This window comes from Salmo salar, chromosome 11 (genome assembly GCF_965601325.2).
Source record: "Salmo salar chromosome 11, fSalSal1, whole genome shotgun sequence".
In the NCBI taxonomy this organism is placed as follows: Eukaryota; Metazoa; Chordata; class Actinopteri; order Salmoniformes; family Salmonidae; genus Salmo; species Salmo salar.
Window position 1 is genome coordinate 107,950,274 of NC_138301.1, and position 25,123 is coordinate 107,975,396.

The window sequence follows — 25,123 nt, forward strand, 5'->3', positions numbered from 1 at the left end:
GACCTGACCCATGTGATCTGATCAGGAAAATCTCCTGACCCATATCCAGGAGTCTACAAGGAAGACTAATGAAGCGCTCGTCAAATATCTGAGCTTTCCCACTATCCGCATCTCCCTTTACAGTACATGGACGACAGTAAAACATTTACAAAAATAATTAGAATTTGAAAAATACTTTTACTTTTAACATTGCAGAACCAATTTTATTTCTGTAAACTTATGTTTACAATTTTTATTTATAAAATAAAGACAAATGGATTGGACAAAATTATTGGCACCTGGAGCTAGTACTTGGTTACACAGCCTTTGGCCAAGATAACTGCAGACAAACACTTTTTGAACGGTGCCCTCCACCAACTGCTGTTTTCTGCTCTTGCCATAGGTTATGGATGCTATTCAGATCTGAACTCTTCATTGGCTACTCCAGAAAAGTCCAGTGTTTATTCTTGAACCATTCCAGGGTGCATTTGATGTGTGTTTGGGGTTGTTGTCCTGCTGGAAGATCGACAACCTTTCAGAAGTCTCTAAAACCTGACCCTTGGCAACACAGTGACTAGGGTCTAGTTTCAATGACAGACTCTTTAGGCATCTTACGGCCTACGTCACTACTCTAAAATACTAAATAGTATCTACTGTAGCAAGATGTAGATTATGGAGGTTATTTGTAATGAGTGGCTGCATCAACTACCTTCAATAAAACCACTGCAAAGGTTTTTCCTGCAAACTTTGGTTTCGAATTGTGACGTTCTGGCATAAATGCCTTGTGATTTGTTGGGAGAGTCCCTGAATTTGTTGTCTTCCCTTATCGACGTAGCTAGCAACATAGCTCCTCTATGCCAAAAGAGTCCATCATTGAAACTGTACCCTAGTCACTGCTTTTGCCTAGAGTTGGGTTTACGAGACTACACAGTTTTTCTAAAATGTAAACTTGTTGCATAATCCAATGTCTATTTGTCACGCCCTGATCTGTTTCACCTGTCTTTGTGCTTGTCTCCACCCCCCTCCAGGTGTCGCCCATCTTCCCCATTATCCCCTGTGTATTTATACCTGTGTTCTCTGTTTGTCTATTGCCAGTTCGTTTTGTTTCATCAAGCCTACCAGTGGTTTTCCCTCTGCTCCTGTCTCTTGTTTGTGCCTGCTTTCTAGTTTTCCTAGTTTTGATCTTTCTGCCCGCCCTGACCCTGAGCCTGCCATTCTGTACCTTTGCCCCACTACTCTGGATTACCGACCTCTGCCTGACCTGACCCTGAGCCTGCCTGCTGTCCTGTACCTTTACCCTGTCTCTGGATTACCGACCTCTGCCTGACCTGACCCTGAGCCTGCCTGCTGTCCTGTACCTTTACCCCGTCTCTGGATTACCGACCTCTGCCTGACCTGACCCTGAGCCTGCCTGCTGTCCTGTACCTTTACCCTGTTTCTGGATTACCGACCTCTGCCTGACCTGACCCTGAGCCTGCCTGCTGTCCTGTACCTTTACCCCGTCTCTGGATTACCGACCTCTGCCTGACCTGACCCTGAGCCTGCCTGCCGTCCTGTACCTTTACCCCGTCTCTGGATTACCGACCTCTGCCTGACCTGACCCTGAGCCTGCCTGCTGTCCTGTACCTTTACCCCGTCTCTGGATTACCGACCTCTGCCTGACCTGACCCTGAGCCTGCCTGCCGTCCTGTACCTTTACCCCGTCTCTGGATTACCAACCTCTGCCTGACCTGACCCTGAGCCTGCCTGCTGTCCGGTACCTTTACCCCGTCTCTGGATTACCGACCTCTGCCTGACCTGACCCTGAGCCTGCCTGCCGTCCTGTACCTTTACCCCGTCTCTGGATTACCGACCTCTGCCTGACCTGACCCTGAGCCTGCCTGCCGTCCTGTACCTTTACCCCGTCTCTGGATTACCAACCTCTGCCTGACCTGACCCTGAGCCTGCCTGCTGTCCTGTACCTTTACCCCGTCTCTGGATTACCGACCTCTGCCTGACCTGACCCTGAGCCTGCCTGCTGTCCTGTACCTTTACCCTGTCTCTGGATTACCGACCTCTGCCTGATCTGACCCTGAGCCTGCCTGCTGTCCTGTACCTTTACCCCGTCTCTGGATTACCGACCTCTGCCTGACCTGACCCTGAGCCTGCCTGCTGTCCTGTACCTTTACCCTGTCTCTGGATTACCAACCTCTGCCTGACCTGACCCTGAGCCTGCCTGCTGTCCTGTACCTTTACCCCGTCTCTGGATTACCGACCTCTGCCTGACCTGACCCTGAGCCTGCCTGTCGTCCTGTATCTTTACCCCGTCTCTGGATTACCGACCTCTGCCTGACCTGACCCTGAGCCTGCCTGCTGTCCTGTACCTTTACCCCGTCTCTGGATTACCGACCTCTGCCTGACCTGACCCTGAGCCTGCCTGCCGTCCTGTACCTTTACCCTGTCTCTGGATTATCAACCCCTGCCTGCTTTGACTTGTCGTTTGCCTGCCCTTGTTGCTGTAATAAACATTGTTACTTCGACAGTCTGCATTTGGGTCTTACCTGAAACGTGATTCTATTGATACATCCATTATTACTTCATTCACAATAACAAGATCACACATTATAGATATGCTCAGGGCACCCCCTTGAGAATTTAAATGATTAATGTTTAGCCCAATATGGTAAAGCACCCTTAATGAGAGTCTAGTTTGAACAAATACATTGTGGAAAACAGAACAAAACACCTTATACACCTCCTAACCTAGGCCTGACCTGTCCTAACACCTCCCAAGCCAATAACCCAGGGCCACCTGTCTTGTAATAAAGAAGTCCTCTTAGCAATAGAAGACTGGACAAATACAGGGGTCTGTTTGTGTTTTATAGATGGAGGAAAGTAAAGATGGGGGGATTGAGGCTAACATGGCTACAGATAGGAAGTTGCCATTGTTTGTTTAGAGTCCTGTCCAAACAGAGGCATTAATGAATTGAGAGTTGGAGAGTCCTGGACACCTCACTACTGTCCTCATTAGCAGGCTTACGTTCTCAGGGGGCAAAGGCAAATATACATTTACACATTCACTCCCCAGTCTGGCCCAGCGTCGCTAGCAGAAATAACAGTGTTGCACAAAGACCTGGTATTTACCTCGCTTTAATGGAGGTTGCCATGGCGTTTCACAAATTATTGTAATTACGCTCACCATGCGGGTCACCCATGGTAACCGGCTGGTGGAAGGGTAGGATGGGGGGTTTGACTGGAGAGGAGGGAAAGTGATCATCTGTGATAAATAATAGGTTGAATTGCTGAATATAAAGCCTTTGATTAATGTAAATTAACCAGAAAATGTAAAAGAGGGCTTATTCTTTAGGCTCACTTTTCATCGGTTAGGGCCAGGGTGGGAGAGGGCTGACCAAAAGACTACCAAGGGACATAGAGATACAGTATATAGAGAGATGAGCAACAAAGAGAGACAGGTTGGTTGCTTTGAATGCTGAGCCCTTGTAGCCTTGCTCTGTCTTGTTAAATTACCTGGAATTCATTGCAGAGGTGTCTGTGTTCATTGGATTAGAAATTGACTGGTATAATTATGTAATTGGTTAAGCTTTATCCTCGAAATGAGCTGTCAGCTGGTGGAATTGATTTATTTCCCTTCCCCACTTCTCTGACATCCTCATTTCCAACCATAATAACTGACTAAATTATATAGGCTGCAGTGCCATCATATGGCATCTTTCCATTTAAGTGTTGCCTGTATAGTAGTCATTAAACTTTCCCAAGAAAACAACTATATCAAATGTCTATATACCCACAGCCTGGACTTACAGTTGAGTTACCATTTTCTAGCATAAGGGACTTGTGAGTCCGTTATTGAAGGCAGTGGGATTGTAGCTAGTGGTCAGATATGAGACATTGTAGGAGATGACCCAGGTCAAACGAATGGGAGAGAAACCTGCCACATTGTATGAGAGTTGAGGGGATCATCATTAAATACAATCGAGAGATTCATTCCTCGTTTCATTTCATTCACATGGCACTGACTTCTCCTCTGTTGAGTAATTTGCCTCAATAAATATTTTTAAAAGGACAAATATTTCCCAGATCAATTTGTGTTTGTTCCGCTGGTTAACCATGAAAGGTGCATGCTGCTACAGCCATACCTGGCTAGGAATAGTGATTCATTAGTTGCGGTAGTGAGTGGGAGTGTCATACCAGTGTGACTTTAGCTCATTTTGCCAGGGGAAAGGCAGGTGCCAATTAGATCTGAGTAAAGGTTCTTCTATACATGCACTTCTGTTATAAAGTGTATTATGAAACCCCCATCACAGGACGAACAGCCCCACTCCCCCCTGCCCTGCCCACTATCCTGATGGACTAAAATTGCTCCAAGTAGACGGGATTGATTCAATGGTTTCTACTGATTTTGAAAGAAACCTCTGGTTTATAATGATACTATTCAAGCTGTTACAATGGATACTGATTTGAGATAGACAGTTGAGAGCAACAGAGTGAGAGTGAGGGGGGGAAGAGAAAGAGAGAGGAAGAGGAGAGAGGGGAGAGAGAGAGAGAGAGAGAGAGAGAGAGAGAGAGAGAGAGAGACTGATTTGGGGACTTGTTAGGGGGTTGTTGAGCTGCATGTTTGTCCAAGAGGACTGGGGTTTTGTGGACAGTGACTGTCCCCCTCATCTTTTTATTGTTCTCCCTCCTATATCTCCCCCTATTTCATCTCCCCCTCACTTTTCCCTTTTCTTCCTCAGTTGTATTGATGTGCATCACAGTTTCCTATTTTCTCCAGTTCAAATTGCAGCATGTTAATTCTCCCACAAATTACAGCAATAGCAGGTATCTCTCTGTGATACTTTATAGAGGGGAGCAATCAGGGATAATTGAGTGCCTTTCAGATGGAGCCCAGCACATTCACTCCATTCAGATGGAGCCCAGCACATTCACTCCATTTCAAAGAGCATCCATTTATCGCCTAATCGCTCTTTAAGCACTGAATTTCTGGAACACAAATGATTTTGCTTAAGTGTATTTGGGAATCATAGTCTTTTGAGGAAGGATAATAGAAATCAAATCCCTTTCACGAGAGCTGACATTTCTACATTTTCCAATTGAAATTAATTTCAAAAATTTAGCATGAATATCTTCAAATTGCTGACAATTATACCTTTCAATGGGAACCAATTACACGCAACAAAAAATGGAGACATCAACTGGTGCTTCAGTTAAATGGCTTTGTTTCCCAATTCCCTGCTTTTCCTTGTTTTCCTTATAAAGATGTACATACAGTATATTGACTCAGGAGGCGACCTGCTTTGTGGATTACTTTCCATTCTCGTTTTTGCCCATTAAATTAACTCAAATGGGATCTTTTTGTTAAGCTTCAACAAACCTGTTTAGGATTTTTGTTTCTCTATGACAGCAGCAGACATAACTGTTGATGTGTTACAATGGAAGTTGTGGGGCCAGAATCATGCTGCTTGACCTCTAGTCAACAATTGATTTTAGGTGTAGCAAAGCATTCTGTTTGAACTATTAGACTGAATACCAATGTGGACTGAATAATGCTAGGTATTGGACAGAAGTTTTAAGGTTTGTTTTCCCTCTTGGCCATTGTGTTGGTAAACAGTTTACAACATGGATGGTGTAATGGGAATGCATCCATGTAGGTGTGTAGGGTTCAATAAATTCCCTTGTTGTCCCGAAATCCTGTTTGGTAGTCCCAAAATCCCAGTTGGTATTCCCGGAATGAGGAGAGAATAAGCAGGAAATCCAACCCTGGATTTCTGGAAAACCAGGGAATTTATTGAAAGTTCCTGAAATGTGAGCGGCACTTTTAGGGGCTTGTAGCCAAAGGAGGGGGAACATTGGATTGCTCTGATAAAGAAGTAATTTCACAAATGGTTAAGTCCAGCGTTGCTCAAGCTGAAAAATCTGCAACTTTGCTGTGAAAAGAGCTTTCAGGCTTACAACAGATCAGCAAATAGGAGTCATGGAATGTCATAATGTGTGTTGGAGACGGAGGAGAAGGGATCATTAATAGTGCATTGCTGAACTGACGGGCTACAGTACGTGGGTCAACAGTTGCCAAGCCAAACAAGAGTACTAAAACCATTCACTTCTCTTCCTAATTCCCCCTAAAGTGTTATTCATGCAAGAATTGCATGACTACTATGGGGACACAGCGGTGCATGCTCAATAATGACAATTAGCAGAAAGAATAATGGCGAATCAAATTGACAGTCACTGCTCATCAGCTTCTCACACAATGTCTTATCAAAACAAATTATTATGAAGGAGGTACTTTCTCTGCTTTTCTCCATCGCTCATGTGTATGACTGGAACAACAGTGGCAGGTGTTGAGTTGAGTTAGGGCAATTACTGAGGGATTTACAAACAAAACAAAAGGTCACCCCTCCTTTCATAGGGAACATCACAGGATCCATCTCTCTGCTCCTTCATAACAATATTTATCATGATCAATTTGTAATGAGCTCCTCTGTGGCTTTTGGAATAAGCTTCTGGTCCAGCTCATTTGTTGATGGCTGGAATATTTTAACCCTATCCCCTTGTAAAAAAAATATTTAAAAAAACACAAAGGACTTTAACCATTTTGATGATGGAACACAGGTTGAGGATAGCTCTGATAGCAGCTCAGCTACTTATCCAGTCATTTCTGTAGAATCCATTCTTACAATTCCTGACCCCTCAAACTGTCCGTTTTGTCCAATGCAGCCAGTTGAAATGTTTTCTCAAGTGGTGGTCGTTTTGGGGAGAAGAATAAATGATGCGCCTATATATTCCTCTCGGGTCAGGACATTTTGACAGCCCTCACTTTACAGTGGTCGCAATCAGGACGCATCCACAATGCAAATTGGACCAATCACTGTCCTAGGAGCAGGATAAGGAGGCAGCGGGAAAGAGGGCGCCATCACACTGCCTGGACGGCCCGTGTTGATTGAAAACAGTCTTCAGACTCCGGGAAATGATAGGGAGAGTAATTGACGAGAGGGCAAAAGGATAGCCCTTCATAAATAATGGGACATGGAGCATGTGTTTGAGCTGGCCAGCTAGGCCTCGTTTGGAGCGCTCAAGTCGAGCTTCAGGCCTGGTATTTTCATCTGGGGCCGGAGCACTGAGAGGCCTAAGGGATCGTTATCATCACACGTTGCCATGATTGATGTCACTTGATTGAAAAAGGGGACCCTCTTAGAATGGATTCGTTTAAATGTTAGTGAACGCTTTGGGAGTTTGTAGTGAAAGGCAGGGAGGCTAGTTAGATGTGTAATCAATAGATGAAAGCTCATCTGTCTAGGCCGGACTCCAAGGGAGAGGCTAGCAGGATTCTTTCTCTGTCCTCTGTTCTTCAGACACCACTTAGGCATTCAAGGTTTGCTGCATATATTTATTCATCAATTTATTTGTATTCCCCCTGATTCAAGGGCCACTGTTCAGCAGCACACAACAGTTCACACGTATAATTCTGAGAAAACACACACACAGACATACACACATCAAGACGAATAAACACACACCTCTACTGATTTAGAAAATGCATTTGCATGTTAAACTCCATGGCGTTTCCCACCCTTCAATTAGACGTTGTACTGATTCACTCATACATTTCCACATAGCTGAAAGTATGCAATACCTTATTGCAATACCTTCTAGTCATGTAGCACCCAACACTTTAAGCAGCTAGGCTAAAAGTAATGATAACTACATGTGCATTCCTACACTCAAAATGGAATGCACAACTTGTTCCAACATGAAAGGCAACCCAATTGGACATTTGATTTATTCTTCCCTATGAATATTTCTGCCAATGCTGTTGAGATGAGACCAGAGAACCTAATGATTGGCCTCTGTTCTGTGGTTCACTGATCAGGCCTCTGTCATTTAGTTCCTGGCAGATTTGGCTGCTGGTCATCTGAGAACAGACCTGCAAATGCATAGATACCTCACAAATGTGTTCTCTCACCCGCAATGCATGGCAACCTTTCAAACCCATTTTCCCCTAAATCATTCAGGCACATTTGTTCCCTTTTCCTCTTAAAACTCAATAGCTCAGGAATAAGCTCTGATTTCTGAATAGGACGGGCAACAGCGAAGAGAGAGAGATGACGAGAGGGATGAAGAGAGAAATGAAGAGAGAAATGTCAGAAGGAGGAGAGGATGGAAATTCAAGGGGGATGGCGCTCACAGCTAATCTACATGTAGACCACAATCCTCTCTGCCTGATTGGTGTCTACCAAGTTAAATGTGGAGGCAATTTAAAACACAGTGTGAGCTATTCGGTGAAACGTAAAAAACGCAGACGATTGAATATCCAATATCAACAGATTCTCTGTCGACTTTGATTGTATTCTCTTGTGAACAACTTTTCATTCCCCCTCCTGCTACTGCGCTCTCTCATGCCCTGTATCTGTAACTCCTCATACTCATGTCCTATAATGTGGTCTGTGTGATTATATGCATATTTACATGTAATTTACCACATTGATAACCTAAAATGGTCCTTAATCTGCTCTGCTCATTTTCTCTCAGGCTCCATGTCTTGCTGGGACTCACTCAGCCCACCTATCACCCCCTGAGCCCTGCACCATTGTGAATCCACTGGTACAATTGTCAAACCAATTATTAATTCTCTGCAATTACAATCGCACAAAGAACTTTTCTCTGCTCGGAGTGATGATTAAATTAACAGCTATTCCAGCTGCCTAATAACATCTAATAGAATATTCATAAGCAGCTCAAATGGAATGTGTTATCTCCATTAACTTCCTCATGCTCACTTAATTACATGCTTGTTATTGTATTTACACCTTGTTAGCACTCACTGAAGCTGACACACTTTGTGACTGGCTGTACAGCCTGTAGAAGAGATTATCACAGCATCTCTCTCTCTCGCTCTCTTTCCTCATCTCTCTCTCTATCGCTCTCTTTCCTCATCTCTCTCTCTATCTTTCTGTTTTGCTATTTTCTACTCTCCTTTCTTGGCTAAGTCATTTTAGCTCTCATTTTCAAAATAATGTACTCTCTTTCCTCAGCCTTTCTCTCTCCTCTCCATCTTTCTTATTCATGCTGCAAGGCATGCCATTTGACTTGTGATATGACTCCTGCTGTGCTCCTGCTGTGCTCCAGCGGTGCTTTCAGGTGAAAGTGTTCAATGGAAAAAGATGCGTCATACAGTCTCCATCGCTTTAGAGTGATGTATCTACCTCTCCACTCCTCAGATTGTTCAAATACAAATCGGAAAGATAAAAAATCTAATCTTGAACAATTGATGGCATGATTGCTTTTGTATTGATTATCTTTAATCCTCCTCTTTATCTTCCCTGTTTTCTCTTTACTTTCTCTTGTATTGGGTTGTTTTGTGTGATCATCATATGCTCATCTCTCAGAGTTTCACCCATGACCCTCAATCTGTGCCAGTTGAGCAGTATTTGTCCAATGCTTGGAATGAGGTCTGGCTGAGTGATGGCCATAGTCACAAGCCCTGTAACTAAGGTATGGACATTATAAGGCACTTGAAAGGATTTTTAAAAAGTATATATTTTTAATATAAACTAGTTGCTAAACGGATTATTATGTTTTAAACTTACGCTTATCCCTATTCACTTATTCTTCCCTCTTTCCAAATGTATTTTCCTCTTTCCTTAGATTCACCGGATTTCACCTTCTGTTTGTTGATATCATCAAATTTGTACCTTCAGAATACGTAAATGGGAAGGTTTAAATTATTTCTAAATACAAATTTCGGAAAATGTTTATTCAATAATAGAGTTCTAATTTGTTCTGATATATATTTTTACAAGTCAATAACCCATCTACAGAGTGGGTAAACTTTTTCTCTCTCTCATGTGCACTCTGTACTGTTCATGCTGTTGAATACATCTCTCAATTCTGTCCACAGAATGATTTCATTATTCATTTCATTGCAACACAGTTAAAAGAAAGGAAAGGTGCAAAGTTTTCCATTTGAAAGTTTATTGAAAATGAACATGTTTTTTCTATAATATAATATAATTTGTTATATTTTGTACACCTCCCTCTATCTCTGAGACAGCTCCCCAATGTCCACCTTCCTCTTCCTTTCTCTCCCTCTCTCCTCCTTCTCTGCCCACATGGCAGTAAGTCAAAGTTTGGTTGTAACTCTCCTACAGCTGTGAGGTGGAGTAAATAGTCCCCTTTTCTCCAACTTGGTGGGAAAAGTCAATATGCCATCTACAGAGTGGGTAAACTCTCTCTCTCTCTCTCTCTCTCTCTCTCTCTCTCTCTCTCTCTCAGTGAGTTTCTTTTTATCTTATTGATGGACTAATTTGTGATCCAACAAAATGCCTGGCATTTGAGGCATAAGTTGCACAGTGACAACTTAAAATTGGTGGCTAATGATGCCTAATGCACTTACTCATTTTTTTTGCCTCTGTTTATCCAAATTATAACTTGTTGGCCTTTATTGTTTCATTGCCTGCATGTGCTGTTGTTCTTTAGTCTGATTAAACATTCAGAGGAGTTTTTCAGCATGGCCTGTTTCCCTCTTTGGGGCTATAAGCCTCTCAACCACCCATCACAATATGACAGGTGTTTGGCTGTTCCTCATTTTCTTCTTGCCTCTGGGTTTCCTTGTAATGCCTGGATTAGGCTACTCAATGAAATTCAATGTACTGTGTTGCTGATAGTCCTTTGAAGGGGGATTGGTGTAGGCCTATCCTGAACTATTATTCTCTCGCCATTATTCATGACATTGTCGAATATGTAAGTAGCCTGCCTCAGGGAAATAATGGAACCCCCAGCCTTTAAACAAAGTGGTTTCCTTGTTGCTCTGAATGGAAAGCTATGAGATGACAAACCGCTTAATAAATAAAGTCTTCAAATTGGATGGAGGAGAATGAGCTGCAAGGGAATTAACGCAAGTCACACAATGAGTGCCATACTTCAGTCATTCTTTGCTTTTCAAAATCTATCAGTCATTCAACGTCATCTCCCGTCGATGTGTATGGTTTATTCATCCTGGAACAGGCCTCACTAATCGGGTTATTGTCCATTTTTAAAGATGCGTTCTTGAGATGCCGACGAAATGCGGTATCATGAAAACAATGTTACATTTTTAAATATTTGTTTGGACTGTTTCTTTTGGTTAACTTTTACGCCATGCTATTTGAAAAGGGGAAAGGAATGGCTAAAAATGCGCGCACACATACACATAGATGTAAACGCTTGGAAAAAACTTGGAAAGAGTTGGGAAAGCGTTAGCCCTTGTAGCAATGCCCCTATACTAAAGGGAATCCAGCTGGTGACAACTGAAATAAAGCTACTTCCAGTGCCCCTTTTATCTAAAAATCGCTTTATTGTGTCGTTTAAATTAGACGAGATTAGTAAGTAAAAAACGTGAGGGATTTTCAATAAAAAGGGAAATTAATCCGAGAGGTAATTTCACGCGATTTGGTTCAGCAGCATGGACGGGGTCAAATTGGGCAGAAGAGTTAAATAAAGGTAAAAAAAAATTAAAAAAAATCGAGTTAATAGCCAATGGTAGGGCTCCCGAATTAAGACGTGAGATCAAGAGGAAAAACATCTAATGAGTTGGTAGGCTACGGCACCACATATGAAAATAAATTCTGTTTTTTTTTTAATGTCTTTTAATGCCGGTCTACGTTTTGTTGCAAAATAAATATGACCATATAAATCCCTTGATCCACACCTTTGTTCCTGTTTAAGAGTTGAATCCAGCTCTTGAGATCCATCAGTGGGACTATAAACTTGGCTACATTAATCCATACTGGGCAAGATAATTTTTTTAGACACATCTGTTTCTCTTTTGCAAGCTTGTTAATACTGTTTCATGCTGTTGAATACACCTCTCAATTCTGTCCTCAGAATGATTTCATTTAGCATTTTTCATTTCATTGCAACACAGTTAAAAGCAAGCAAAGGTGTCAACTGATTCATATATATGTGTGTGTGTGTGTGTGTGTGTGTGTGTGTGTGTGTGTGTGTGTGTGTGTGTGTGTGTGTGTGTGTGTGTGTGTGTGTGTGTGTGTGTGTGTGTGTGTGTGTGTGTGTGTGTGTGTGTATATATGTGTGTGTAAAATGTTCCTCCTGAAAACTTGCTTCTGGCTCATACATGATTGATCATAAATAAAAACTTGAATACCCAAGTAATTTAATAAGACTGCGAAAATCTATCTATCAACAAACACCATATCATCAATACATTAAATATACATTAGGCTTATATGATCTACAGCATTGCTCTCCTTTTAAACCTCCCCAGGGCCTAGAGCTGTTCCTTTGGTGGCCTGTAGCACCCTGTGAGAGGCTGTTAATGGGTCATTCCTGAGGGTCAAAGGGCAGTTCACTATTTGTATTTCTTCTCTCTTCTTCAGTTCATGAGGAAAGCATGTTGTGGACAGTCTGGAGTAACAGAACATTGGGACAACTAACTAGGAAAGATGAGGCCTTGTTTTGCTATAGCCTACCACTTCAAAGCTGCTATTCCTTTGGTCATGACTCCTGCTCCATGTAGAGGGAATTGGAGGGGGTTTAATGTCTCTCAACACACCTCCTTCCCAGTGGTGCTGGAAGGTAGGATGTTGAGTTGTGTCAGCTGAGCTGAGTGTTCTTTGGCTTTGAGGCGCAGTGCTGCGATACTGGAGGCCCGGCGGTCCACAGGCGAGGAGGGGGAGGCCTCTGACAAGGCCGTTGGGGGCTGGACTGGGGCCTCTACTGCAGGTATGGCCTGGCGTAAGAGTGTCAGGGGACCCATGCTGGAGAAGAGTCTGTCAATGGAAGAAGAGCGATAGGGAAGGTTGGAAGAGATAGATACAGAAGATGTCAGGGAAGGAGAGAAGTGAGAAATAATTCATTACACATATAGTCCAAAGTAACCACTTCAATCAGATGAAGCCTTACTAATAGAGGTGTTGATGGTGCTCACCTTCCAAAGGAGGGGCTAATAAAGGTGGGGTGTCTAAACATGGCTGCTCCCAGGAAGGGGCCAAATCCCAGGGGGGGGGGGGAGCTGGTGAGGGGGTGGGTTAGACCCTGGAATGAGGTGGTAGCAGCTGTCCAGGCACAGTCCAGGGAGGGGTGAGAGTGGGGCGAAAAAGGACTTCCCTCCAGGTAGTGGCTTAGGTGGTGTGCTGCACCCAGGGGTCCAGAGATGGGGTGGCCCTGGGGGTGAGTCTGAACCCCAGATTTCTCTCGTTTCCGCCACTTAGCTCTACGGTTCTGGAACCACACCTTAGATAGAGGGAGGAAGAGAAAGACCATTAGGCCTAGCGTTGGGGTTAGAGTTATGTGTTTATGATTATTATTTCAAAATGTTGGGTAACATACTTAGTATTCTCTATTTAGTATCTGTTACTTATTGAAATTGTAATTTGGACATGATAATAAAGCATGTTTTGTTCAAATTGAAAGTAAACCAATTATTGGCGACAGTGAAGAGAACAGAGAGGGATGATTCCCCTCCCATACAGACTTGACACTGGTTATAAAACGAAACATACGGATTTTACGAGGTTTTATCACCTCTCCAAAATATGATTAGCTGAAAATACAGCTGAAGCGAGTGACATCTAGGGGGCTGAATGCTAAGACTGGTATCTAAGGTTGAGACTCAAAATGTAAGCAATATCCTAAAATGAGGATGCTAGGGTAGCTAGCACCTTAAACGGCGTCTATCTCACTTGAAGTGCGAGATATCATCATATCAATGCAGGACTATTACAATAAGAAGATGGGAAATCAAACAGCATTACCCGCCACCGCTATGCGAGGATGACATTTACGTCAATACTGGCTATGTTTGAACTGATATTAAGTGCACGATAAAGTCATGAACGCCCTGAAGCAAATTCCGTTTTCTGGTGTGTTTATTAAATCATTTTCCCTCTCACTGTCTAAAGGGAACTGTATTACTTAACGTCATAATAGTAATAGCAATAAAATGCAATTAGGTATATTATAGACTTTACACTTGTATTATAATGCACATTATTATAGGATATCATATAATGTTCTTGCATGTTTATCGAAATTAAATATGGTCATAATGATGTAAAATATGAACTAACAATAATTTAGACTCACTTGCACACGCGCCTCCGTGAGATTCAACTGCATCGCTAACTCCTCCCTAAATTGAAAGAAGAAAAAATGGCAAATAATATTCAGTATCATCGCTTTAAACATACAAATCCAATGATGACAATAATACAAGCCTAAAGATACAATAGAAATTACATTATATAAAATATTAAATATTGTTGGATTAGCCTACTTTCTGTGTAGGCTTCTTATAATGAAAATAAACAATGACAATTCATAGCTATCAATATTCAAAATTCTGCTGTTTGAATCAATAGATATCCTGTCTCACAAATATGTTGCAATTATGCAAACAAATAGCTCCACCATTTAACAAACCTTTCTATCTGCAGCAGCCAACTTCAATTGACCTCTCATTAATTTAAACACTTTCGAACAATATTTTTTGAAAATATTTGTTTTTGCAACCATAATCACAATATTTCACAATTATAATTAATAATAATGAAAATTAGTGTGTCACTGTCAGATCATCATTACAATGGGTTTAAAGGAATATCATATTTAAACCAATATAATAGCCTACTCTATAATATTTAATTGGTATTCTATTCCTTGCACACACACATCTTTTAATATTTCGTTTTGTTATGTGTGAATTATAGTGTACAACACGTATTATTATTAGTAATATTATTAATAACAAAGTAGGCTAATAATGCGTAATATGACTGTTATATAATAATTCATAACAATTTAATAAATAATATTACTGTTCTGATATTACTATTAATGATAATAAATGTTTGATATTCTTACATTTCTTAGCCCAACAATGTTCATTTATATGTTGATCACCTCAATGCAAGGATTTACCATTAAAAAAGGCTAACTTTCGAATCATATCTAGACTCCCAATTTGGATTATCACAAACTGAAAGCTCAATTTTTATTTTATTTTCATAACCATAGGTCTAGCCATATATGCAACAGATGAACATTTTGATCGTGTTAAAATAACTGATTTTAAAAAGTGCTGGCACATGAGAATTCTACCTCGTGAACACATCCGGGTAGTGCGTCTTCTGGAAAGCTCTCTCCAGCTCCTCAAGTTGATAACTTGTAAACGTAGTCCTGTATCTCCTCTGTTTTCGCTTTAGCATCCCCTCCTCTGAGTCACTGCCAGCTGAAAGGCACACGTTGTCCTCGCTATCTTTTACATCTCCATCGATGTGCAAACTCTCCCCGTTCTTCGGGGACGTTTCTACGTCTTCGCAGATGAGCTCCTTGCAAGTGTCCTCGAACTTTGGGGCGCCAAGTTCCCCCTGCCCCTCTTTCCCTCGCCCGAGGTTCTGTTCTTCCTCGCTCGGACTGTGGGACGCGTTCTCCCTGTATGATTTACTGCGGCTGATGTTAACTTGTGGCGCCTGAGTGATTTTCAGAATTTCGTGGGCTTTGTCTAGAGGACGCTCCCTGTCTTGTTCCTCCTCATGCTCGCGAATTCCGCGACTGGAGTCCATGAACTTCCCCGCTGGGCCATATAGACGCCGCAACTTGGTGGGCAGGTGTATGTCGGCATTCTTCTGAGAGGCTGTGAAGACAGATCGTTTATTTTAAGGAACTTATAAATAATCAACAGCGCAATATGCAATATGTTTAATAAGACTATTATATAGCCCTGTATAGGCTAGTCTTCTCTAAAAAAAACATTGGCGGGCCTAATGAAATTTAAGTTAAATGCAAAGGACAGGCTGCACAAATGTTCATCTTAAAACTCAAACCTATTTTTTTGTGTTTCTCATGTTGTTTTGTTCGTATGCGTTTTGAACGCTTGTCTTGGGCGGGAGCTGAGTAGGCCTACCGGCACCTCAGGTTCTACTGCTTGAGCTCCTGTTCCTCTTATAGACTATTAGCTCAAACGTATCGTGGAGCTCCTGCACCTAAATACTGTATAAACATCACCGGCACCCAAAATCAGTACCGGAACCTATTTCAGTCCAAGTCAAGCACTGGCTATATCTTAACCATTAGCTGCAAATGCAATATACATTTGGACATGTTTACATTTGGACATGTATTATTTAATTGCATATTGCGCCCAAAGTAGGGTGCAAACTGTTACAGAGAAAGTCAACCAACAACACATTACCTTCCAAAGATGCATTATGTTCCACTCTCCCAGCCAGCATTGGTAAACTTTGCATTCCTGTGAGTCTGACTTTGAGAGGACTTCTCCTGCCGAGTATGCTTTCGATGCAGTACGAGAGCATGGGGGATTTAGGTTTGCTCTCGGTTGTGTCAGAGGCATCTTTCTCACTTGGGTGGCTCATGTTTTTCGCCGCACAGGTGAGCCTCTTGTCCGGACTGAGCTTGACTGCGTAAAAGTATGTTCGTCAACCGCGCAGCCTCCCCTCTCTCTTCCCCCGTCTACACTGACATCTGAGGCTACTTTACTTGTCACAGTCCCAAATCTGTCGCATCCACGTGTTCTTGGCTTCCAATTGGTTGCCAGCTGAAGAAATAAGCATAATAGCCCCCGATTGTCAGTCAAGTTCAATTTCAAGAACCAGTCAGAATATAGCTTACTTTTTTAAAGAGCTGTTGCCATACGTTTCGATGTTAGGCTATTAAAACCCTTATAATATAAATTCTTACGCACGTTTAGATCAGACACTTTGACATATGGATAGAATTCTGTTATAGACCTAGGCGAGGAGGAACAATAACCTATAGGTAGGATATAGGTTATTATAGTACAGGTGAGGTTTTAATGTGCAGCGATCAGTGCTAAGGTGTGTGTGTGTGTGTCATTGAGTAGTGCTATAACGTCAACCGTGAATTGAATATGCCACCTGCTGTAATTGTTTTGCCATTGCAGGTTAGGAAACGAACGCAGTTTTCGTTTTCTCTCTTGCTCGCTCCCTTTCTATTTCTCGCTCTCTTTATTGGCAATTTGGCATGAAGTACACAGGTAGGCCTAGCTATATAATTACATTTTTAAAAAATCACATTGAATGCATTCAAATCAGTTGTAGTTGAGGAATAAAGGATTGGGGAAAAAGTAAGTATTTTTTATTTAGATTGAAAATCACCCAAATTTCTCTGGCCTGTAGGGTTGAATGGCTTATCAATTTCCATAGACACTTGGCAAACAGGATGTTTAAACTCTCAGCTTTCGAGAATGTGTGACCATGGAGACGGGTAAACAAACACAGAAAACGGTTGTTGGTAGAATGGCTGCGAAAAATGAAACAGCGCAAGAATCCGTCGATGGGCCATATTACCTCGAAAAGGTGTTGATACCAGATGACTCAGACGACGATTATCAATATGAGGAAGTTCTGGCCGATGAAGAAAGGAGCATGGCAGAGGGGGATGATGAGGATTTGGAGGCCGCGGTAAGAGCATTGCGCGATGCTTCAGATGGAACGGGGTCAGTGTTACAGAGGCTCAGCTCAGCTAAGCAACCCTTCTCCCACATTCCAGAAGTGGTGGACGACTTTCTCCGCAACTTCCTTGTCAAAATGGGCATGAGCAGAACTTTGGATTGCTTCCAAGCAGAGTGGTACGAAATGGAGCAGAGGGGGTTGTTGAAAACCGAGCTAGTGGAGTTTGTGCCTGACGCGTATACACACAACCAACTTCTAGACAACGAGCTGAAGAATGTACAGAGAGAGCGGGACAGCTACAGGCAGGCAGCTTCCAAAGCTAGTGAAACACTGGTCAAGCTTCAGAAAGAGAGGGATTTCCATCGTTTGCAGCATAAGCGTGTTGTCCAAGAAAAGAACAGGCTTGTTGAAGACATCAAACGACTGAAGAAGCACTATGGGTCATATGAGCCTGCACTGAAGCAGTTGAGTTATAAGTACCAAGTGGCGCTGAAACAGAAGATGCTCATCAGTTTAGAGAGGGACAGAGCATGTGGCCAGGCCAACAGCCTGGAAGCCACCCTGTGTAATGTACATTCCTCATCTACAATCCGCTCAGCCAACAGAGACACAGGTCTGCCCCCACAACAGGAGAAATATCAGAGTAAGTCTGGGAAAGGAGGCCAGCTACAGAATGATGGAATTGCCCTCTATGACCAAGACAAAGACCCAACCAAAAACACAGCTCAGAAACACCCGAAAGACTCAGAGTTTCCTGTCAGCAGCCGTGTGAACCCCTACTTAGGCCAAATTAAAGCCCTGGCCTCACACTGCCCCAAAGCATCTGGATTCCGCTTCACCAACTCACTGAAGGCCCATACCCTGCCAATCAGCTGTCTTGCCCTGCACCCCCGCAAGTTTATTGTAGCCTCCTCCAGTGACGATCAGCTCTGGAGGTTGTGGGGTATGCCCATGGGGGACATGATCATGACTGGAGAGGGTCATAGTGATTGGCTCTCTGGCTGCAGCTTTCACCCAAATGGTGGTAGTCTGGCCACCACCAGTGGAGACACAACAGTAAGGATCTGGGATTTCTCCCAAGGCCGCTGCATCCTGACTCTGGATGGCCACACCCATGCCACTTGGGGCTGCTCCTTCCACTCATGTGGGGACTTTGTGGCCTCCTGCTCAATGGACAACACTACAAAGGTGTGGGACCTGCAGAGCGAGCGCTGTCGTAACACGCTGCGTGGCCACGTTGACTCAGTCAACAGTGTTACTTTCCTGCCCTTTTCCAACACTCTTCTTACTTGTTCAGCTGATAAAACCCTGTCTTTGTGGGACGCCAGGATTGGCCTGTGTGCACAGACCTTCTATGGCCACCAGCACTCTTGCAACCATGCCACCTTTAATGCACTGGGCAACACTGTTGCCTCCTGTGATTCATACGGAGTGGTCAAACTATGGGATGTGAGGAAAGTAGCAGCCATGATAACCATGGACACTGGGCCACATCCCAGCAACCAAATGGCCTTTAGCCCGTCAGGCCGAACACTGGCTATCGCCAGTAATGATGGCTCAGTTAAGCTGGTGGAGCTGGCATCTACTCAGGTGTCCAGTTTATTGGGCCATGATGATGCTGTCCAGAGTGTAGTCTTTGATCACAAGGGGGAGTACTTATTATCAGCTGGGTCAGATGGTGCCATTCTCATCTGGTCATGAAATTAATAAATGCTTAAAATGATTTTTAGCTGATTATTAAATGTAAAATAGACTTCTAATTGCTGACATGTGTTACATTGTTTGATTCTAGCACAGAATTATGTTCTCCAATTATCTTATTTTTGAAGAACATTTACCACTTTTCCTGAATAAAATAAGATATTTTAAAGATGTTTAATAATTTACTAATTTATTTCTGAATTGAAGCATGAATAAATGAATAAAGTTTTAATGACCTTATTTGCATGATTCACATTAGCTATGCCTATGATTAATACAAATCACTAATTGAATTGACACAAGTAGTCTACCAGTAGTCTACCGCCCAGGTGCGGCGCTATGATTTTAGTAGCCCTTTTTTGAGTGGAGAGCGGAAGTGGGAAGAAGCACAGACACAACATCTACAAAAACAAAACAAAACGTGCACACGAGATACAATTGGATGTTTCAATTTTTTAAGGTTCACCGAGATTAAAGCTTGGTATCAACTTAGAGTAACGTTGTTTACATATGGTTGCTCGCATAGTTAATGTTTTGTAGGCGACATTTTACACAAATGAGCATGTTCTGCATCTCACATTAGCTAGCTAATTGCTAACGTTAGCCAGCCAGCCAGCCAGGGAGCCAGGGTTGGTAACGTTATTTAACTTTTATTTGGTCAGTTAACTTAGCAGCACTGTGTAAGCAACCATGGAAAGCCTGTACAAGCGTCAAGTGTTCGCGACGATGCGAAAAAATAAAGCTGAAGCAAAGAAGAAAAGGGCTCAAATCGGTCTGCCGTCGTCTATCCTTGATGACAGTGACGAGGAGTCATGCGCGAGCACGACCAGCATCAGCGCCTCAGACTCAGAGAGTGAGGATCAGAATTCGGACAGCGGGAGCGAAAGTACACCTGCCAGTGGAGAACAGAGTGAAGGTAGTAGCTCCAGCGAAGGTAGATCCCGTCCTCGTCGGAAGCGCGTCCTCGCTGACAGCTCCAGCGACTCTGACAGCGACGTAGGAACCAAACCCAAACGGAAAGTCGTTCCCAAAAAACGCATTAAACAGCAAAGTCAAGATTCTGATTCGGAGGACCAGAGTGTTGCACAAAATGCCAAACAATTTGCTGAAGCCAAAGAGACCGCAGCTAAACGAAAGCAACGCCAGTCTCAACTCCTGGCATTATCCAAGAAGATGAAGTCCCGCGTCCCGAAACGCAGGGGCACGTTGGAGGTAGCTTATCACCATATATAATGTAAACGAACATAACAGCAGTATCTTTAAGTGTTGAGCCATTGTGCAAAATCATGTCACATACACCCATAAAATGTCCATAAGGTACCGAGGAAATGTTTAACATTGGTTGTAAAACAATGTTTTGTTCGCTTGTAAAGATTCAGGATTCGGGTGAAGAAGAGAAAGGTAAAGAAGCGAAAGATGCTAGTGGTGACGAGGATGATGACCACAACGATGATGCCCCTGAACTATTGGTGGGCAGTAGTGAAGAAGAGGCGGCAGATGACAGCGACAGTCTGAAGGACTTCATAGTTGAGGATAAGAAAAAGACGGGGGATAAGGAGTCGTCGTCAGATGAAAAGGCTGTTTCTCTTCCACGCCAATGTGAGTCTTAGCTGACACTATATCATGGGTCAATGTTTACACCTGAAATCACCATTACTATGTGTTATGATTCATTTTCCTCTTTTTGCTAGTCATCACTGGGTCTCAGCTCAATCACTTTCAAGTGGTCGTCAAAGCCCTTATGATCAACGTCCTGGATGAAACCTTTCTCAAGTCTCTTTATGGTAAGTGGTTGTTTTTTTTACAATAATGGGTCTTTAACACCATCCCCAATTGACTGTATCATCCAAGTGTAGGGAATATAATTGGTTGATCACTGTGAGCAGGCGGTGATCGGACAAAGCGATATGCTCAGGAGATGATGGCGTCGCTGTTCCACTTTGATGAGCGGACGATCCTCCCTCGCCTGGAGAACCTAAAACAGAGGAGCCGCTGGACTGACCGGTACAAGGTGAAGAAACATTTCAGAGAACTTAAGTCATTCAACATTGGCTGCATATTCACTGATCTGTATACATCTATGCTTGTACTTTGGCTAAGACTTCCATTCTTTACATTATGTGAAAAAACAATATATACAAACTGAGGTATGTGTTTTGGTGTCCATGTACAGGAGCGGGTGGAGTGTTACCCCAAGGTCCAGCTGATGAAGTTAGGATTGCATGGGAGTGTTTGTGAGGCATGCAAGCTCCAGCGACAGTGCAGTTTCAGTGTGAGTCTCTCGGGGCAACTGTATGACCTCAACAGCCTCCAAGAGGACCAATTCATGCCCAGTGACGCACAGGTACCACATCTGAGAAGAAACCAACAGTCTTTGTTTTATCCATTGCTGTCCCCAGATGAACGCATATAGTATGTGACGTTGGCATCCCATAAAATCCACCCTAACAAAAAGTACATCACCACAGATCAAATAATTATGTATCCTTATCCTTGCACCAATTTAACCTTTTGTGAAATGTCAGGTTTGCAATTTGTCTGAGAGGGTTTTCCACAACAGGAAAACCTTGCATGTCTTTCCTAAATTACAGGCTTTCAGTGTGGGCTCTGTTTGTGCCAGCCGAACAGAGGTGTATCATGCTCTGAAACACTTCAAGTACCACTTGTTTCAACACTGCCGGACAGTGATGGAGGAGGAGAAGAATGGCGAGGAGGAGCCGGTAAAGGAAACTGTGAAAAGGGTGTTCACAAAACTGGAGGAGAGTGGCTGGATCTCAGAGGTATATACCCCACTTACCCTCCATAAGTACTCATCATTGAATCATTAAATCAAACTTTGTCACATGCGCCAAATACAAGTGTATACCTTACCGTGAAATGCCTACTTACAAGCTCTTAACCAACAGTTCAAGAAATAGTTATCTAATGCCTGTTTCAGTAAACCCTCTTTACTTGCTCCCCCAAACTCCACGTGTAGAATAGAAAGCAATGCTCTCTGATTTTCTTTACTGACCATCACTCGCTGTTTCACTCCCATGTCTCTCTCTTAGGAATATGAGAAGTTCCAGGACCATCTCAATGATGCAGACTACTTCCAGGAGGAGAAGCTAGACTGAAGGTTTACGACAGACAGGATCATGGATCCATATCTACATCCAATTAAGTTTTACTGTTTATTCTGCACATTGTTAGGAAAGTGTTTTATTCATAGACATTTGACTTTCATTCAATGTAAACATTTAAGATTGTACTGAAAGCTTTTTAATAACTATTTTCCTCCTTTAGTCATTACCCTATACAAAGACATCTATTGTACCTGTATTTTATATCAGTAAATACTCATAAGCAACCAAAACATTTAGTGCAGACATGTTATATACTGTATGTGCAAAGATGAAGCAGAATACTCTGGTACTGCTGTAAATCAAATAAATGCTACCACTTGAGTGTTTTCTTTAAACTGTCCCTACTAAGTTGAAGCAGTGTTGTCCTTCTAATAGTTAAGATAATGTCAAATGGAGTTTGCTACAACAAATGAACTCAAATGAATTGACTATATAAAACATGAGTAATGTTCTGTGGACTGCAGTATAGGAAGGTACAACTCTTGTGAGTTGCTTATTTTCTATTAAAAACGCTTGTGTGCTGCTTCGTAACACAAACCAATAATAAAAACTACATTAAACAACATGTTGTCCATCTTCATACATTCATATTTCACACCGCAATTGTATCTGGCATGTAAGAAAAACTTACAGAAATAAACCCACAGACAAATGTAGCACTAGTCAGGAGACTCTTACATCAGTCCCAACTTGTACTCCATCCTGAGATGTGGCTCTCCCATCAATTCACATTGAGCTGGATCTGCAAGAAAATATAAATATGACCACATTTGTCACACCCCTTTGTAAAACAGCTGAATGGCAGTTTTCAAATACTCCAGTAAACTATACAAATAAAGTTGCATACTAATTATGCTCCAAAACATTTAATGGGTATAGCAACCAACGTTTCTGCACGCAGTGCTGTGCTTTCTTCAGGATTGAAGAAACAACTGTGTGCCAAAATGTTGGTTGCTACACCCATTAAATGATCAGGGGCATAATTGATTAGTGTGTGCAACTTTTTTTTAATAGTATTCAAATACTCACCATTAGGAACGTCCTCAAACCAGATGCTCTCATCACTCCACTGAGTGTTTCTAGGGCAAGGTTGGAACTTTTCAGAATAATTTAGGAATTCCTACAATCTGGCACACTCAGACGAGAGTGCTCTGAAATTGGAGTTGATAGCCAGAGTGAATTTACGAACACACCCTTTGTAGGAAGTCAAAAGCCGAGTCTCCTCGGATAAGATGACAGTGTAATAAAGTGTAGGAAAGACAGATGCCTGTGTAGTACACAATCAAATACACTGAAAACTAACTAGATAGCAATTAAATGTACAATAATTTTGTTAGCTTAGTACATTTAGCAAGGTAACTAGCTAGCTAGCAAATTCATAGAGAACTTGATGTAGCTGGCTAACTAGCTAGTATGGATCACTGTATGGATGGACCAAACAAAGCTAGCTGGCTATACCGGTAAATGGTTAGCTAACGTCAGCTAGCTACTTATCTAGCTAGTTAGCTGTAACATTGTTTTTGGCCTCTCGAAATGGGATCAGTATGAAAAGCTTTTCTAGAGTAATATGCTATATGGTACTGGGTTATAAGAAATTGTTACAAAGCTGGCTAGCAAACTACTCAAAATGCTCACCATGGCTGCTGTCTTGTCATTCAATTGAACAAATACTAACTGCCTACTTCCGGTGTAGGCTCTGAAACTTTATATTTATTTTATTTAACTGGGCAAGTTAGTTAAGAACAAATTCTTATTTACAATGATGCCTACCAAAATAAAAAAGGTATCCTGCGGGGCCGAGGGCTGGGATTAAAAATTAAAATAAATTAAATACAAATGTAGGACAAAACACACATCACCACAACTAGCTAGCGTCGAGCTACTACTAGATATATATACTTGGTTTGTATCAAAAAAACTGTAGCGATAGACTTTAGTCAAAACATTTAAAATATCTAGGAAATAAAACCACAAGCAGGCCAAAGTGAAGTCAATGTTATAATACTCTACGTACATTTTACAATCTAAGCATAGCCATCTCAGTGCTGTTGAACGAGTAGCTGTTAGTACTAAAACAAACCCTACGTAAATTTTACAATATACGCATCTCTGTGCTGTTCAACAAGTAGCTATAAATGTTAAAATATTCCTTCATTTACACGCACAGGGGGTATAGCTCAGTGGTAGAGCATTTGACTGCAGATCAAGAGGTCCCCGGTTCAAATCCGGGTGCCCCCTCATTTTTGTGATTTTTAGCCTTAGTTACAGACAAGACTGATGGACCACAAGCAACAGCAACTATGAAGCAAATATGTAGTTTAATTGCACAATCATAGGTTATTGTCACGAGTCTTGCTCTGAAGGCAGAATTTAGCGATTTCCGCTAGATGGTTTAACAGCAAAGTCAAACGTTTCGCTTTTTGGTCTTAATTTAAGGTTAGGGTTAGGCATTATGGTTAGCAGATTTGATGACTGTGGCTGTGCCAGCTAGTGACCACTCTGCAGAGCCTCTTCCAGACCAATATTTATGCCCGAAAAACGCTAACCTGCTTTAGAAAAGTCCAAAAAGCAATCAATCTATAGTATATCATGCCAACAAATTGTTTTATATTGTCCCCATCCAAGGAATATCTATAGTAATTGAGACTCTTAGAACAGTTGTGGCTGCTTTGCGTGATGTATTGTTGTCTCTACCTTCCTGCCCTTCGTGCTTTTGTCTGTGCCCATTTATGTTTGTACCCTGTGCTTCTGCCATGTTGTGTTGCTACCATGTTGTTGTTATGTGCTGCTGCCATGCTATGTTGTCATCTTAGGTCTCTCTTTATGTAGTGTTGTTTTGTCTCTCTTGTCGTGATGTGATTTGTCCTCTATATTTATTTCATTTTTAATCCCAGC

The 25,123-nt window shown here is 42.2% G+C and overlaps 3 protein-coding genes and 1 non-coding gene across 4 annotated transcripts; 3 read left to right on the plus strand and 1 right to left on the minus strand.

Moving 5' to 3' along the window:
- Positions 1 to 12,107: 12,107 nt before the first annotated feature.
- On the minus strand, positions 12,108 to 17,240 carry LOC106563578 (aristaless-related homeobox protein). The gene is made up of 5 exons (XM_014129287.3): positions 16,163 to 17,240; positions 15,070 to 15,604; positions 14,056 to 14,101; positions 12,899 to 13,203; positions 12,108 to 12,740 (listed from the first exon to the last, which is right to left on the minus strand). Exons 1-5 carry the CDS (start codon positions 16,341 to 16,343, stop codon positions 12,515 to 12,517), a joined length of 1,293 nt encoding a protein of 430 aa, XP_013984762.1. The 5' UTR covers positions 16,344 to 17,240; the 3' UTR covers positions 12,108 to 12,514.
- Positions 17,241 to 17,246: 6 nt separating this feature from the next.
- On the plus strand, positions 17,247 to 19,272 carry spag16 (sperm associated antigen 16). Its single transcript, XM_014129285.2, has one exon. The coding sequence runs from the start codon at positions 17,247 to 17,249 to the stop codon at positions 19,101 to 19,103; it is 1,857 nt and encodes a 618-aa protein (XP_013984760.2). The 3' UTR covers positions 19,104 to 19,272.
- Positions 19,273 to 19,793: 521 nt separating this feature from the next.
- LOC106563577 (coiled-coil domain-containing protein 82) lies at positions 19,794 to 22,791 on the plus strand. Its single transcript, XM_014129286.2, has 7 exons — positions 19,794 to 20,315; positions 20,477 to 20,702; positions 20,795 to 20,887; positions 20,990 to 21,114; positions 21,277 to 21,447; positions 21,695 to 21,883; positions 22,154 to 22,791. Exons 1-7 carry the CDS (start codon positions 19,794 to 19,796, stop codon positions 22,217 to 22,219), a joined length of 1,392 nt encoding a protein of 463 aa, XP_013984761.1. The 3' UTR covers positions 22,220 to 22,791.
- Positions 22,792 to 24,394: 1,603 nt separating this feature from the next.
- Positions 24,395 to 24,466, plus strand: trnac-gca (transfer RNA cysteine (anticodon GCA)). The gene has a single exon. It is a non-coding gene; the product is annotated as a tRNA-Cys (tRNA).
- Positions 24,467 to 25,123: the final 657 nt, after the last annotated feature.

What these genes read in the sequence shown, in the direction of transcription:
- LOC106563578 (XM_014129287.3), bottom strand. Translation starts at nt 16,343, where the DNA reads ATGAGCCACCCAAGTGAGAAAGATGCCTCTGACACAACCGAGAGCAAA. An exon ending in ACATAATGCATCTTTGGAAG is followed by an intron (nt 15,605 to 16,162) that starts GTAATGTGTTGT and finishes CTGTCTTCACAG; the next exon opens with CCTCTCAGAAGAATGCCGAC. An exon ending in TACCCGGATGTGTTCACGAG is followed by an intron (nt 14,102 to 15,069) that starts GTAGAATTCTCA and finishes CTTTCAATTTAG; the next exon opens with GGAGGAGTTAGCGATGCAGT.
- spag16 (XM_014129285.2), top strand. Translation starts at nt 17,247, where the DNA reads ATGGCTGCGAAAAATGAAACAGCGCAAGAATCCGTCGATGGGCCATAT.
- LOC106563577 (XM_014129286.2), top strand. Translation starts at nt 19,794, where the DNA reads ATGGAAAGCCTGTACAAGCGTCAAGTGTTCGCGACGATGCGAAAAAAT. An exon ending in CTTTCTCAAGTCTCTTTATG is followed by an intron (nt 20,888 to 20,989) that starts GTAAGTGGTTGT and finishes CACTGTGAGCAG; the next exon opens with GCGGTGATCGGACAAAGCGA. An exon ending in AGAGTGGCTGGATCTCAGAG is followed by an intron (nt 21,884 to 22,153) that starts GTATATACCCCA and finishes TCTCTCTCTTAG; the next exon opens with GAATATGAGAAGTTCCAGGA.